Source organism: Biomphalaria glabrata, chromosome 4 (assembly GCF_947242115.1).
Source record: "Biomphalaria glabrata chromosome 4, xgBioGlab47.1, whole genome shotgun sequence".
Lineage (NCBI taxonomy): Eukaryota > Metazoa > Mollusca > Gastropoda > Planorbidae > Biomphalaria > Biomphalaria glabrata.
Window position 1 is genome coordinate 18,571,979 of NC_074714.1, and position 17,086 is coordinate 18,589,064.

The 17,086-nt window shown below is 34.1% G+C and overlaps 2 protein-coding genes across 2 annotated transcripts; both read right to left on the reverse strand.

Annotated features, from left to right (window-relative positions):
* Positions 1–345: 345 nt before the first annotated feature.
* On the reverse strand, positions 346–3,065 carry LOC129925668 (mucin-2-like). Its single transcript, XM_056025522.1, has 2 exons — positions 2,937–3,065; positions 346–1,478 (listed from the first exon to the last, which is right to left on the reverse strand). Exon 2 carries the CDS (start codon positions 1,453–1,455, stop codon positions 373–375), a length of 1,083 nt encoding a protein of 360 aa, XP_055881497.1. The 5' UTR covers positions 1,456–1,478; positions 2,937–3,065; the 3' UTR covers positions 346–372.
* A 10,588-nt stretch (positions 3,066–13,653) lies between these two features.
* LOC129925665 (mucin-2-like) lies at positions 13,654–16,374 on the reverse strand. Its single transcript, XM_056025518.1, has 2 exons — positions 16,246–16,374; positions 13,654–14,787 (listed from the first exon to the last, which is right to left on the reverse strand). The coding sequence occupies exon 2, from the start codon at positions 14,762–14,764 to the stop codon at positions 13,682–13,684; it is 1,083 nt and encodes a 360-aa protein (XP_055881493.1). The 5' UTR covers positions 14,765–14,787; positions 16,246–16,374; the 3' UTR covers positions 13,654–13,681.
* Positions 16,375–17,086: the final 712 nt, after the last annotated feature.

Sequence of the window (17,086 nt, forward strand, 5' to 3'; positions counted from 1 at the left end):
ACATGATTTATTGAAGAAACGCAATGTGTACTTATGTTAAAAATCAGGTGGGAGCTTGCTAACATTTCAAAGCTGTGGATTCAGAAGTCTCTGTCTTCAATGAATTTGGTATTGACAAAGTATGTAACTTAAGAAAAATACAAAAGTCAAACACACACACAAATTACAAACAAGCACACACACAAATTACAAACAAGCACACACACAAAAGTATAAATTGATTATATTTATTTATTATTGATATATGTTTTGTTGAAGAAAAAAGAAGTTAAAAAATTGTAAAAATAAATTTCTTTTCCTGCTAAAATAGGTCAAATAAATAAATATGTTTAAGATCAATTCAGTTTACAAAATAAAATATTATTTCTGTCTTCAATAAACGTTCGTGTTTCGTTTTGAATATGTTCTTTTTCTAGCTCCTCCTATATCTGGTGTTTTTCCATCCACATCTGGTGTTTTTCTATCTATATCTAGTGTTTTTAAATTAGCTTTTGGAGCTATTCTTCGTTTTGCAGTTGGTGTTTTGAAGTGAGAACTCGAAGTATTCAAGTGTGTTTCCTCTGTTGATCGGGGATACATGCCTGCTGGTGTTCTCATGTCTGTTGTATAAGGGACTAGATTTACCTCAGACTGTGTGGCTGTTGGAACTGCCATGCTGCTGCTCAATGATGAAGACAGCAAGTATGTCGGTACAGGAGATGACTTAAATGTAGCACCCAATGATGTCGCCTGAGGAGTTGGCACAAACGTGGAGGCTTGTGTTGTCATGATGGCAGTCAGAGGCGATGCATAAACTGCTTGCGATGGTGCTGAGATTTGTGGTGCCAATTGCATAGTGGTGTACGGTGCCAACGACAATGTTAAAGGAATGTTTTGAGGTGGTAACATTAAATTCGTGTATTGTGCTACACCTGAAGCTGAAGTCGTGTTATGTGTTGAACCCGACATTATTTGAGGTTTGGATGATGTTGTCCAGGGCGCAGTCGGGTCATTAGTTTGTGGTGCAGCTGGTGCTGTTAGACGAGACGTCAATTGTTCTATGCTGTTTGATACCGTCTTGTTTGCTACTGTATTTGATGAAGATGTCATGCAGATTGAAGCTCTAATCAACCTTTGTGCAACTGACTTGCCTCGACGTATAACAGGGGGCAGTGTCATGTGATAAGCACAGAATTTTTTTATCGGTGTTACAGATGGAGAGTTGGCATAACTTGACATGTGGTCTTTAGGTAACAAACGTTCTGTAGCTTTTATTGTGAGACTTGTGTTCTGTGTCGTGTCAGCCGCTGCAGCTGTTGTGAGGTCTGGTGTTATCATGCCTGTATTTGTTAATGGAAGTTCTCGTATTAATGACGTCCTCTCTGTTGCATCTGGTAATACAATTTCATTCAAAGTCTGTGCCATACATGTTTCAGATTCTGAAGATGTTAATGCAGATTTTAAATAGTTTGTCATGGCTGGCGTTGTCCTTGTCTCTGCTGGATGAGATGAGATAAAAAAAAAATTATAACTACATTTGCATGTTCATATATGTTCTTCAAAATTTTACTATTACTAAAAAAGAAAAATTTTCGGTTTGTTTAATTGTTTCAGCTTTAACTAACATTTATTTGTAATAATGTATATTGAACTAACCTGAGTTGTGGAAAGGGGGATAATACAAACAAAATGTTAAGATGATATTAAGCTTAATGGCTTCATTGACGAATGCATTTCTTATTGTTATAGTTGTGCTACTTAGGCTTGAATGAATGTGCTTTGAAAGGGAATTATAGATTTAGTTTGAATCTCAAAATACACTTTATTTTTAATTCAGATTTGAACTGAAGTGTGTATACAAGGAAACCTTGTAGATGTAAACGTCATCTCACTACATATTCAACGTAGTGATTTGACATAACACGAATTACAAAAGAGACTCTATACTACAGCAACTACAATGATAATAATAACATTGGTTTCACTAAGACTCTATACTACAGCAACTACAATGATAATAATAACATTGGTTTCACTAAACGATTTATCTTTTCCTTTATACTAATATTCAGGCTACGTAAATTAGAAATACAGAACAGAATGAACATGCGATGGTCATGGTGTTGTGTGTCCCACTTATTAAATATTTAGTGGTACCATATTGAATTAATTAAATATTAGAATTATGGAAAATGTGCACAACAACAACAAGTTTCCCTATATGTTAGATTGCCTACACTCAAACTAAACCTATGTCTGAATAACTACTGTTGTAATATGACAGACTTTATAAGAATGAATAAGTCAGTCTTATTGAGAATGGGGATATACACATCCCAACCTGGGCAAATGTGATCATAATAAAGAAAATATTCATTTTGTCTATTTGAACAACTAGTAAAGTTGAAACTTTTTTATCATTGATATATTACACATTTACCACAATTGAATGCTAGAAAATATTTAAGGAAAGTTTATCCATCTATTAAAAAGTACATGTTCAAAACATGCTTTAAGTTATACGTTAAAGCTTAAACTAATTCAAATAGAATAAACATGTCTAAATGTTCAGTTCACTAACAACTTTATTTTATTTAAACTTTCTTCATATTAATATTAAATTGTTATAAAATTTAGAACCTGAGGTCTGGAATATTAGTATGTGTAATCGTATGCTAGATGCATTTAATTTTCATGCAACAGTAGCTCTAGCCCTAACTTTAACTGTTAAAGAGATTTACTTCAGAGAAACAGTCTAAATTTATTTCCTAATCATAATTCTAAATATACATGTTATTGACATTTACTTTACAGTTACATACTATATTTCATAAATAACTATAACCGGAACTGTTATTGAGATTTACTTCACAGTAATATATTAAATTATTTTTCAATAAAAGAAATGTTAATTAAATAATAACAATACATATAAACAATAAAGTAGGCCTACTTACCCGCACTAAGGTAAAGATGAACGGCACACTTAGAAAAGAATGTAAAACTATCCTCAGAGAATTAAGCAACACAATTTAAAGTCGTCAAAAAATATCCGCTAAGAATGCAGTGAATCTAAGACTGATACAGTTTAGAAGATCAGGACAAGAATGACGCTGTAGGCCGGACAAGTAAGCTTAAATAGGACATGCGACAAGCGAGGATACAGGCCACCACCTGGGCAGTTAGGTCACTCCCACAGTTGACCACTTGGGAGTAGCGAAACAATAGGACAATACTGACCAGTAGTGGCTTTTGTTGGTTGTTGAACCGTAGAAGCTAAAAGATAAAGATGGACATTTCAAAAAAATAGTTTGTTTTAATGTTTAAAATATCCTTTTCATGTTTTATGAAAATATATATAAAATCAGAGTATACATGGAGTATATATATATATATACTCCATTGATCCTAATATAATTATCACTATTATTATTATAATTATTATTATGTGCCTCTATTTAATTACGAATTTTCACAGCATTTAGTTGATATTAGATTGGATATGATTTGACCCATTTTAGTGATTTCCCTTAGAAAGTTCCCTATTCCCATCAGGTTTGTCATGTATTGTTGGTGAGGTGGGACAACTTATATCAATTACTAATTAATGTCATACGCGCTTTCACACAATTACGTAGAGAAAGTGTATAATGAATACAAAGGAAATGACATCTGACAATATGATATAGCTTTAAAAAGAAAATAGGTTCGCTAATTTTTAAAGAACTTCTTGTGTAGTCAGTGAATCAATAGATTGTACATATAGTTACACTTTCTTAGTTTAGAATTATCGGATAACGTAAATGCTAATTACTCTGATTTCTACTCCAGTAAGACTAAATGTTCATTGTCAATGTACTTTGGTAGGTCTAAATGTTCATTGTTATTTCAATTTTGTACAGGGTTTAATTAACTGTGTCGTTTTTAGACTAAATAAAAGAATTGTGTTCTGTTTTATATAGCCACAGGATCCAATTATTTACTTTAGATTGAGACAATGAGTTTTGAGGATAATAAACTTATAGAGAATAGAGAGAGAGAGAGAGATAGAGAGAGAAATGTGCAAAAAAAAAAAGGCACAAGAGTGTTGTGCAAATTTGTCTGAGAGAAAACATAAAAATACAGAAAAAAGAAGATATGAGATAGATACAAAGATAGATAGATAGATAGATAGATAGATAGATAGATAGATAGATAGATAGATACAAAGATAGATAGATAGATAGATAGATAGATAGATAGATAGATAGATAGATAGATAGATAGATAGATAGATAGATAGATAGATAGATAGATAGATAGATAGATAGATAGATAGATAGATAGATAGATAGATAGATAGATAGATAGATACATAGATAGATAGATAGATAGATAGATACAAAGATACAAAGATAGATAGATAGATAGATAGATAGATAGATAGATAGATAGATAGATAGATAGATAGATAGATAGATAGATAGATAGATAGATAGATAGATAGATAGATAGATAGATAGATAGATAGATAGATAGATAGATAGATAGATAGATAGATAGATAGATGGAGACAAGAAAAGAAACATTGTATGTAGAGGCGATAGGTCCGACAGTCCAGAAGTAACTTATTCAATATGGTTGCTATCCACATGACCACCTGGTCACTGCGACGGTCACTCGTGGTCATTGTTTCATTAGATCAACAAGACGTCTTTGTCAGCCTAAATCAAAGCTGTCATACCAAGGTAGACGTCTATTGAAGGTTTGCCAACGTACAACGAAGACAATGAAGTAAATTGAGAGTAGGGGTACAGCGAGCAGGGATGGTAAATATACAGTGCTTTTTTTTTTTGGTAAAGAAATGGGTGCCGGTATTCAGTGATGGATTGTCTAACTTTTAACTACTAATAAATTAATAATAAACGTTAAAATGCAAGAACAGTAATATTTCTCCCCACCTTGAAAAGGTGCCGGTACGCCGAAAAAACAAATTGAAAAAATACAATATCGATTAGATAAAATTTCTACTATATTCGTTTATATAAAAAAAGACGCAAATCTTTCCATTCTTTGCATTTTGAACAATTAGTTAGCATATGTGGTATGGAACTAATAAATGCATTAAAATCTGTGCACCATCTCTGGGTAATAGAAAATAGTTGGAGGTACCTTTCCACTTAGACCTTACAGAGCATACAAGAGTAATTAGGTTTGAGTTCTATAATAGAACGCTCTCCAATATACATGGGATATTAGGATTATAAAGGTTAATTGTAACATCAAGCCTTACGTGAATTTATGTGACAAACATATCATTTAGATTTACTATAGATTTAACCAGAGGCGAGGAGGCTGAGTGGTTAAGCGATAGGCTTCCGAACAGGAGGGTCCCGGGTTCAAATCATGTTTGAGGGGCAAGTGGTTGGAATTTGTCAATCCAGGTGGTCGAACCCAATGTTTGGGTACCTGGTTAAAATTGAGATGCGCCGGTATGCGAGGTGCGCCCCATAAAAGCTGTAAGCTCTTGAACAGTGATGCCCAAACTACGGCCCGCGGGCCAGATCCGGCCCGCGACGTGGCTCCATCCGGCCCGCCTAAACATCGGCACAAAGTGAAGAAAACTTTTAAAAAGGTTGAAAAATGTATTTTTGATACGTTAGGACTTTTTCTTGGATGGATTTCATTCTAATCTAATGTTTTCTAATATTCATATTATTTGTTTTTTTAATGAACACAACTTTTATTTTGTTCGATGACAAGTGACTGACGAGAAAACAGAGATAAGATTTGTGCCCACGGTAAGGACAAACTACAGAGTTGTTTTAACTTATGAGAAATGAAGCGTAAAAAAAATTATTTTCTAGCAGTGATGAAAGAATTTGTCCTGGGGAGAAAAACAGTTAAAGCATTGCAAAAGATTGGACGATATTGGTACAAATTTACATTCAAGCTAAACGACAGAGCAGCAGAATTTGAAATGTTTATTGTTGCCTCTGAGGACTGCTCCGACTGATCTGGAAATGGAGCTGATTGACATACACAGCCAGACATTCCTGCTGAGAAATTTAGAGCGATGCAAACAAGAGATTTTTTCACCAATTTGTATGAAGGAACTTTTCAAATTTCCGAAATCAAGTGTTAAGGACATTCAAACAATCACAATGTTTACAAGCACTTCATTGATTAGACAAACTTTTCATTGATAAAACGGATGAAACCGATCTTACATAATCGCCTAGAGCTGCTACGGGTTTGTAATTATAGTTTGTAACAAAACTATTTAAAATGGTTTATTCGCTATTTCATTTTTTTTTAATTTATTCCATGATGTGGCCCGTGACACGAGTGTCGAAAATTAAAATGGCCCGCCGGTCGAAAAAGGTTGGGCATCACTGCTCTAGAAGATACGTTTCCAGATGCACTACATTGCATCAGTTGCCTGACTGATGGCGCATTTTCTGGCGGTGTGAAAAACGAGTCTAAACAACCACTCACAAGGTATATGCGGCAGAGCAACAAAGGAAGCTAGCCCAGCAAACTAGCGTTCCTGGGTAGGTAGCATTGGTCCCATCTGAGGAGATCGTTTTCTAATTCTAACATACACCCAGTTTCGCCCTCCGGGTATTTCACTCAAAAATGACAAAGAAACCGGTATGCATGGCTATTAGGCCCTGTACGGAGACTGGGTACTCTGCAACGAACTGCTGTTTTCCTTGTCCGTGTGATCAGAGAATAGTTATCACCACGATTGCCCTAGTGCGATGAGATTCACACGAATAGAAAGAGTACTTATATAAATTAGATTGAGACAAGGAGTTTTGATAAGAATAAACTAATAGAGAAGAGAGAGAGAGAGAGAGAGAGAGAGAGAAATGTGAAAAAAAGGAACAAGAGAGTTGTGTAAGTCTGAGAGAAAGAAAGAGCACTTATATGAACTTGTCCTAGAAGTTTTAATAAGAATTATACATTTATCTTTGTGTTGCCCTGAAAATTGATTGTTGAATTTTTTTTCAGTGCAGAAATTCATTCAGATCTTTCGATAGCATATCGGTGGTTTAATGACTGTATTCTATTCTACGCCCAGATGTTACTCCAGTAAAGAGTTGGCCTACACTATTGTTTCTTTAGTTGGACTGGAGAGGGATCGGCAGATAGAAAAGAATAATCAGGAAAGCGACATAGGCTATCACGTGGATTGATAGGAACTACAGCAATAATTGTGTAAACTAGGTTGCCGATTACACACATTAGAAAACGCGACGGTCGCTCGTGGTCACCCGTGGTCATTGTTATGATTAAGTCAACAACTGCGTGTCATAGGTGGACATCCAAGGTGTAATATCAAAATGATAACCTTTTTTTATTGTTGTATCATCGACATCAATTTTGGATTTCTTTCCAAATTGGAAAAGTAAAGAGAAAAGTAAAGGTGTAGTCAAGCCAGACAAGATATAGTCTGAAAGGGGAAAAATGAAAAACAAAAGGAGTGAATGATAGAGATGGAGGGGTGGGAAAGGGGAATGAATAAAATAAATAGTAAATAATGAAGAAAGAGAGAGGGGTGTTGAAAATGGGGAGGAAGAGAAAGAGAGAAACGAATGTAGGAAGAGAGAAAGAGAATGTGAGACATAGAGAGAGAGAGAGAGAGGTGTTAAATGTTGCAACATGAAGGGAGTTAAATAATGATTAAACCATACAATATAATAAAGTTTTAATTTAGATTGAAGTTTAAAGCGTTCCTTAATGTTTATAAAAAACACTTTTTATCTACAATATAATACAAGAGTAATTGATGTGGTGGCAAATGTTTGCGTGGTAAGTGATTGCTGAATGGAACGAAAAGATCTAACTAAAAAAAAAAATACAAAGCTTATATAAAGTGTAATTGTATCAATTAGCTTAGATCAGTCGTGTATTAAAATTTGTAATAGATCTAGCTAACAATAATAAATCTGTGCGATTAGAAATATTTTATCAAATTTTTTTGTTTAGTGCTATTTCATCTTTTTAGCTTTCTCAATACGCTATGATCCTATCAATTGTCTGGACCAGATGGGAAAGGAAGGGAGGGAGAGAGGAAGAAGAGGTGTCTGTGTGAATGTTAAGGTGATCACTTTTTAGATAGATTTTGAAAATCGGCTTGAATTCGTACTCGAGGGGACTAATTCAATTTATACCACCATATCTGTCATGTACGATCTCTTTCTCTAATTTGATACCAAACAAAATAATACATTATCAATAGTTAATTATATAGTTGTTTTTTTTTTATTAAATCTTAATTTGTAAGTTACTGAAAATAATTGGCGTAGCTTTTATGAATAGTCACTATGTAAATTTGGATTACTCTTACATTGTTAATACATATACAATGCAAAGCCGGTAACTTAATGTATACTTATATATCACATAACTTTATTTCATAAAGATAAGAAAAAAAAAGGGTTGGACCCACGTAGAACTTTGAAAATTAAGACTCTTCCATTATGCAGCAAGTAGCACCAAATTCTATTTAAAAAAGGACTGTTTTTTTTTTCTTTATTCTCAAACTAGATATATGTAGGATAAAAGGTAGAGTATGGCGGATCGCAAAAGTTGTAATCTTGGAAGTGACTGAGAACGTTTGTTTCTTTTTTCATATGGTCAACGGCTGAAATAATAACATGTCGGTGCAGTTTGTGACCCTGCAAGCGAGTTATCTTCGTCATGTGGCTATTGTATCGGTCACTAGTGGTCATTGTTATTGTTAAGTCAACAATACCGTGCCATTGAGAAATATCAACACTGTCACTTCAAAAAAAAAAAAGCCAATGTTTTGCTTCAAGCAGTGGTAGTCCACGTGGAAATGTGTATCAGATAAATAATGTTACGAGTTGATTCACACTCTGGTTTAGACTGGGTCTGTCTTCCTGCAGTAGAATCTAACACTAAAACATAATGAAAAACAAATATCTGGAGTGAGGAGGCGTAGTGGCTGATATTATTTACTATATTATGTAAATGTTTGCAACTATTATTTTGTTTTAGGTTTGGGTGGATAGATTATTATTAATATTTTGTATTGTAGCATTGAATAAATAAACATACATTTACTTGCTTCAATCTAAGAGATTTAAATAAACATACATTTACTTGCTTCAATCTAAGAGATTTATGTTTTGTTCCTTTTTCAATTTCAGCTTAAATTTTCAACACGAATGTGCAATGGGATGTCAATGATAATTACAATTTTTTTGGTCAACAAAATAAGTCTTGTGTGTTAAAATAAATGTATCCCAGCATGGGCGTAGCCGGGGGGGGGGTTTCTTGGGGTTCAACCTGCCCCCCCCCCCGAAATGAAATCCCCACGGAATTAAGCGACTGATTTTTGCCTTCATTTTGTTTATTTTAGGTGAGATTTTAATGCTAAATGATCACTTACCACAGCACAGCCGAGTGGGGTTTGAGTTAAAAACCCTCTACCAGGGGGTTTTGAGATTTAAAAAACCCTATCAAGGGGTTTTAAGATACAAATCCCTCTACCAGAGGGCTTTGAGTTTAAAACCCCCTACAGGGGGTTTTGAATTTTAAACCCCCTACCAGAGGTTTTTGCAGTTAAATCCCCCTCTTCTATAAAACAATGCAATGCAAACAACAATCCCCAAATTCCAACAGCACAGTTAAGGAAGATTTTGATTTTAAAACCCCCTCCAAAATTTACAATAAACCCACTCTTTAATATAAAAAAAAGCAAATTACACACTATAAAATCTATGAGCTTAGCAAAGGGGTTTGGAGTTTAAATTCCCCTCCTCCAGATGGCTTTTTCTTTAAAGTTTAAAACCCCTCTAGATGGTTTTAAGTTTAAAATTCCCCTACAGAGCGTTTAGAGTTGAAAACCTCTCTCTTCAATATTATTTTAAAGCAAACTACAGTCACCAAATTCTATGATCGTAGCTTAGTTGGGTTTTGAATTAAAAAAAAACAAACTCCAGAGATTTTTAGTTTAAAACTCCTCAACAGATGATTTGACGAAAAAAAAATCCTTTTCTATATAAAATCTAAAGCGAAATACAGGTATGTAATTCTAAGAGCGTAGTCAAGAAAGTTTACACATTTCTACCAGTGGCTTGGGCTCCATTAATAAAGTGTGAATAGTCTTATGCCGAAATATGTGGCTCAACAAAGATGGCTAAGACAGATTTTAGGAGTCAGTCATAGTGATCGGGTCTAAATCAAAGAAATCATATGCCGAACTGGGAGTCGAATCCTTAGTAAGGTTGTGACAGAGAGTCGCATGAGGTTTTGCGGGACATGTTCTCCGACAAAATGAATTACGCAAAATAAGAATTGCGGAAACAGCTTGCCGGAAAATGCGCCGAACAGCGCAAAAGGGTCTAAGTCAGTTTGTGAAATAAAACATTTTAATAGCAAGATAATGCACTGTAGATGCCTCAGAATATGCATATTGTTGGCTTTCAATACCAGAAATAGTGCTCGGCGGCGGGGCTTCGCCCCACGCTGGGGCAGCGCTACGAACTTCCCCAGAGCCCTTTTTAGCAAGGGCGGGGAGTCTGCAATAAACAATAAACGTCTTCCGAAAGGGTCAGAATGTAATAAAGATTAATTATGTACACACACACACACACATCTCCCCGCCCAACGCCCCCCTCCCCGAAAAAAATCCTGGCTACGCCCATGTATCCCAGTATAGTAACTACTTCGTTTAATTTATTTTAAAAAAGGCTAAACGGATTATGTAGAGAATAACTTTCATGCAATATTTTTCAAAACAAACCCTTCTATTATTATAAGCAACAAATAAAGTCTCAGTTGAAAGGATGCTGTCATTTCATTGACTTTGTTAAAACGGTAGAATGCTTCGTTAGTTCGACATTTATCCAAATATTAAAACTTTAAATTTCTTTTATTGTTTTCCCATGATGTTTTGAGAGTGTCTAGCCAGTCGTTGTTTTTACCTTTACCTGTCCACTCCCACAGCTGTCGCAAACTACCACCTCTCAAAGAATAGCCACCTAAACTACGTTCAACTTGACACCTTTGATGTCCGCCGCTTTTCAAATAAATATATTTCGTTATTAAAACACAAGCTCGACTTTATTTTTTCTATTACAAATAGTTGACACTCACTCCGTCTTTAAACAATGGTTCAGTTTTACCTTGATTTCATATATTATAGCTTTTATATAGCGCTACTTTCATGCTCAGAGCGCTTATGGTTTTCCGTGCTGTCTTAAGGCGCTCAATAAACACAACTCTGCCCGAATCGGGTATCGAACCTCGAACCCTTCTAGGTAGCCAAGCCAAGCCTCTCGACCACGCTTCCCATTTCATATAAATGTTTTATCAGCGGTTGTTAATTTACCCTCCACTTGTGCGCATTGGTGGGTATTACTCACACCGCCTCGCTAAATATCGCCGCTTAGAAGAGTCCATTGGACGGTGTCCAGCTTTGTTTGTCCGCCGCTTTAAAAAATGAATGTATTCTGATAATAGAACAAAAGTTAGACTTTGTCTTTTCTATTACTAGTTGACACTAACCAAGTATTTACACGATGATCCAGTTCAATGTTGACAGGATAAAAGACAAAGTTCTAGTGTTCTATCTTATCTAATACATTACAGTGTTGTCATGGGAAATAGAGACGTATATATTTACAGAATTATTTTTCAAAATTATAAAAGGTTTTAGAATCGATGATTAGTTTATTGTATCGGAAGGCATTAAAAGGGTCAATAGTTAAAAGTCCATTGAATGTAGCACCAAAATTAAGTCATAAAGAATGCCAGTAGTTATAGTTATAACATTAATTTATTATATTTAATATAACTTATTTTATATATATGTTGATTCGCAGTTGCTGAGTGGTAAGGCGCTTGGCTTTCAAACCGAGGGTTCCTGGTTGGAAGCATGGTAAAGACAAGGATTGTTTTCCTTTCAGGATCTTTGGGCGACTCTGCGTCCACCCAGCTCTAAAGAGTACCTCTCATTTGTTGGGGAAAAGTAAAGGTGGTTGGGCGTTGTGCTGGCCACATGACACCTTCATTAACCTAAGACCACAAAAAAAAGATCACTTTAACATCATCTGCTCAATAGACTACAGAGTCTGAGAAGTAAACTGTAATACATGCATACATGCATATGTATATATAAATTGTTTCTTGTTTCATGTTTACGCTTTAGTTTCTCTTTTTTACATAGTCCACATTCCGGATTTAGACCTAGATTTAGAACTAATCAATCGCTTAAATAAGTGTCCGTTCATCGGTGTCCGACTTGACTTCAGATTGTGCCATTGTTGACATAAGTCATCCCATGAACTACAATGCAGACATCTATGATCTATGACCTGACTGTTGGTACAAGGGGAACTAAGTACTTGTACTTCAGACAAACAAACGGGAGATAATTGTGTAGCGAAGAGACAAGTTATGCCAGACTTATTTTTGGTTGTTCCCCTAAAATAACTATATTGAAAAGACAATATAAAAAAATGTATACAATTTTAATAAATAAAACTATAGTGTTTAAGAGATCTACGATGTTTGACAATATAGAAGAATTTTTTGGAAAATTCGAGACGTTTCTCATTTTACACCATATTAATATTTAAGTAGTCAAACTCTATAACGGCGACATCATTATTAGTTCACATGGGCCTCTGCTAACTCATATTTACACTTATCAAGCTTCCATCTTATCTTATATAATTCATACGTTACTTTAAAAAAATAAGAATTACGTTCTACGCGACATGCATATTAACCAATAACATAAATTATGCCAAGATACTGGTTTTCCAGGAAAGCTCAGGCAACTCATTTCATGCTCTTATAGCACTAAGTAAAAAGGAGTATTTGTAAAAATCTGTCATAGCATATGAACGAGGAATGTGACTTGATATTTGTGTTTTTTTTCTGAGAATCTAATTAGATTATTTTTGTATTTTTTAAAGACTACGGTTTAGTCTTTTATGCAAAATTGCTAATTTACTTTTTAGTCATCTTTTCTGAAGGCTTTCTAAATTTAGTAAATTTACTCTTGCATGATTTGGTTTGTTATACATTAAAGTATAATTATTTGAAATGAAACCTTCAGAATCTCTGCGTCACCATTAATATAACATTATAATTATTTTTATTAAAGATAAAACAGTATTATTATTATTTTTATTATTATATTTAGATCAACTATAAGGAAAAACTTCTAAAAAAGCTGAGAATCAAAGCAGGCAACTCTGAAACATATCCGACCTTCCCAAGTGTTATATGCTGCAGGCTTTTCAAAACCAAGTCTTCACAGCCAACTTTAAGCTCATAAGAAAGAAGATTCATCTTTGACCAGGAAACATGATTTATTGAAGAAACGCAATGTGTACTTATGTTAAAAATCAGGTGGGAGCTTGCTAACATTTCAAAGCTGTGGATTCAGAAGTCTCTGTCTTCAATGAATTTGGTATTGACAAAGTATGTAACTTAAGAAAAATACAAAAGTCAAACACACACACAAATTACAAACAAGCACACACACAAATTACAAACAAGCACACACACAAAAGTATAAATTGATTATATTTATTTATTATTGATATATGTTTTGTTGAAGAAAAAAGAAGTTAAAAAATTGTAAAAATAAATTTCTTTTCCTGCTAAAATAGGTCAAATAAATAAATATGTTTAAGATCAATTCAGTTTACAAAATAAAATATTATTTCTGTCTTCAATAAACGTTCGTGTTTCGTTTTGAATATGTTCTTTTTCTAGCTCCTCCTATATCTGGTGTTTTTCCATCCACATCTGGTGTTTTTCTATCTATATCTAGTGTTTTTAAATTAGCTTTTGGAGCTATTCTTCGTTTTGCAGTTGGTGTTTTGAAGTGAGAACTCGAAGTATTCAAGTGTGTTTCCTCTGTTGATCGGGGATACATGCCTGCTGGTGTTCTCATGTCTGTTGTATAAGGGACTAGATTTACCTCAGACTGTGTGGCTGTTGGAACTGCCATGCTGCTGCTCAATGATGAAGACAGCAAGTATGTCGGTACAGGAGATGACTTAAATGTAGCACCCAATGATGTCGCCTGAGGAGTTGGCACAAACGTGGAGGCTTGTGTTGTCATGATGGCAGTCAGAGGCGATGCATAAACTGCTTGCGATGGTGCTGAGATTTGTGGTGCCAATTGCATAGTGGTGTACGGTGCCAACGACAATGTTAAAGGAATGTTTTGAGGTGGTAACATTAAATTCGTGTATTGTGCTACACCTGAAGCTGAAGTCGTGTTATGTGTTGAACCCGACATTATTTGAGGTTTGGATGATGTTGTCCAGGGCGCAGTCGGGTCATTAGTTTGTGGTGCAGCTGGTGCTGTTAGACGAGACGTCAATTGTTCTATGCTGTTTGATACCGTCTTGTTTGCTACTGTATTTGATGAAGATGTCATGCAGATTGAAGCTCTAATCAACCTTTGTGCAACTGACTTGCCTCGACGTATAACAGGGGGCAGTGTCATGTGATAAGCACAGAATTTTTTTATCGGTGTTACAGATGGAGAGTTGGCATAACTTGACATGTGGTCTTTAGGTAACAAACGTTCTGTAGCTTTTATTGTGAGACTTGTGTTCTGTGTCGTGTCAGCCGCTGCAGCTGTTGTGAGGTCTGGTGTTATCATGCCTGTATTTGTTAATGGAAGTTCTCGTATTAATGACGTCCTCTCTGTTGCATCTGGTAATACAATTTCATTCAAAGTCTGTGCCATACATGTTTCAGATTCTGAAGATGTTAATGCAGATTTTAAATAGTTTGTCATGGCTGGCGTTGTCCTTGTCTCTGCTGGATGAGATGAGATAAAAAAAAAATTATAACTACATTTGCATGTTCATATATGTTCTTCAAAATTTTACTATTACTAAAAAAGAAAAATTTTCGGTTTGTTTAATTGTTTCAGCTTTAACTAACATTTATTTGTAATAATGTATATTGAACTAACCTGAGTTGTGGAAAGGGGGATAATACAAACAAAATGTTAAGATGATATTAAGCTTAATGGCTTCATTGACGAATGCATTTCTTATTGTTATAGTTGTGCTACTTAGGCTTGAATGAATGTGCTTTGAAAGGGAATTATAGATTTAGTTTGAATCTCAAAATACACTTTATTTTTAATTCAGATTTGAACTGAAGTGTGTATACAAGGAAACCTTGTAGATGTAAACGTCATCTCACTACATATTCAACGTAGTGATTTGACATAACACGAATTACAAAAGAGACTCTATACTACAGCAACTACAATGATAATAATAACATTGGTTTCACTAAGACTCTATACTACAGCAACTACAATGATAATAATAACATTGGTTTCACTAAACGATTTATCTTTTCCTTTATACTAATATTCAGGCTACGTAAATTAGAAATACAGAACAGAATGAACATGCGATGGTCATGGTGTTGTGTGTCCCACTTATTAAATATTTAGTGGTACCATATTGAATTAATTAAATATTAGAATTATGGAAAATGTGCACAACAACAACAAGTTTCCCTATATGTTAGATTGCCTACACTCAAACTAAACCTATGTCTGAATAACTACTGTTGTAATATGACAGACTTTATAAGAATGAATAAGTCAGTCTTATTGAGAATGGGGATATACACATCCCAACCTGGGCAAATGTGATCATAATAAAGAAAATATTCATTTTGTCTATTTGAACAACTAGTAAAGTTGAAACTTTTTTATCATTGATATATTACACATTTACCACAATTGAATGCTAGAAAATATTTAAGGAAAGTTTATCCATCTATTAAAAAGTACATGTTCAAAACATGCTTTAAGTTATACGTTAAAGCTTAAACTAATTCAAATAGAATAAACATGTCTAAATGTTCAGTTCACTAACAACTTTATTTTATTTAAACTTTCTTCATATTAATATTAAATTGTTATAAAATTTAGAACCTGAGGTCTGGAATATTAGTATGTGTAATCGTATGCTAGATGCATTTAATTTTCATGCAACAGTAGCTCTAGCCCTAACTTTAACTGTTAAAGAGATTTACTTCAGAGAAACAGTCTAAATTTATTTCCTAATCATAATTCTAAATATACATGTTATTGACATTTACTTTACAGTTACATACTATATTTCATAAATAACTATAACCGGAACTGTTATTGAGATTTACTTCACAGTAATATATTAAATTATTTTTCAATAAAAGAAATGTTAATTAAATAATAACAATACATATAAACAATAAAGTAGGCCTACTTACCCGCACTAAGGTAAAGATGAACGGCACACTTAGAAAAGAATGTAAAACTATCCTCAGAGAATTAAGCAACACAATTTAAAGTCGTCAAAAAATATCCGCTAAGAATGCAGTGAATCTAAGACTGATACAGTTTAGAAGATCAGGACAAGAATGACGCTGTAGGCCGGACAAGTAAGCTTAAATAGGACATGCGACAAGCGAGGATACAGGCCACCACCTGGGCAGTTAGGTCACTCCCACAGTTGACCACTTGGGAGTAGCGAAACAATAGGACAATACTGACCAGTAGTGGCTTTTGTTGGTTGTTGAACCGTAGAAGCTAAAAGATAAAGATGGACATTTCAAAAAAATAGTTTGTTTTAATGTTTAAAATATCCTTTTCATGTTTTATGAAAATATATATAAAATCAGAGTATACATGGAGTATATATATATATATATACTCCATTGATCCTAATATAATTATCACTATTATTATTATAATTATTATTATGTGCCTCTATTTAATTACGAATTTTCACAGCATTTAGTTGATATTAGATTGGATATGATTTGACCCATTTTAGTGATTTCCCTTAGAAAGTTCCCTATTCCCATCAGGTTTGTCATGTATTGTTGGTGAGGTGGGACAACTTATATCAATTACTAATTAATGTCATACGCGCTTTCACACAATTACGTAGAGAAAGTGTATAATGAATACAAAGGAAATGACATCAGACAATATGATATAGCTTTAAAAAGAAAATAGGTTCGCTAATTTTTAAAGAACTTCTTGTGTAGTCAGTGAATCAATAGATTGTACATATAGTTACACTTTCTTAGTTTAGAATTATCGGAT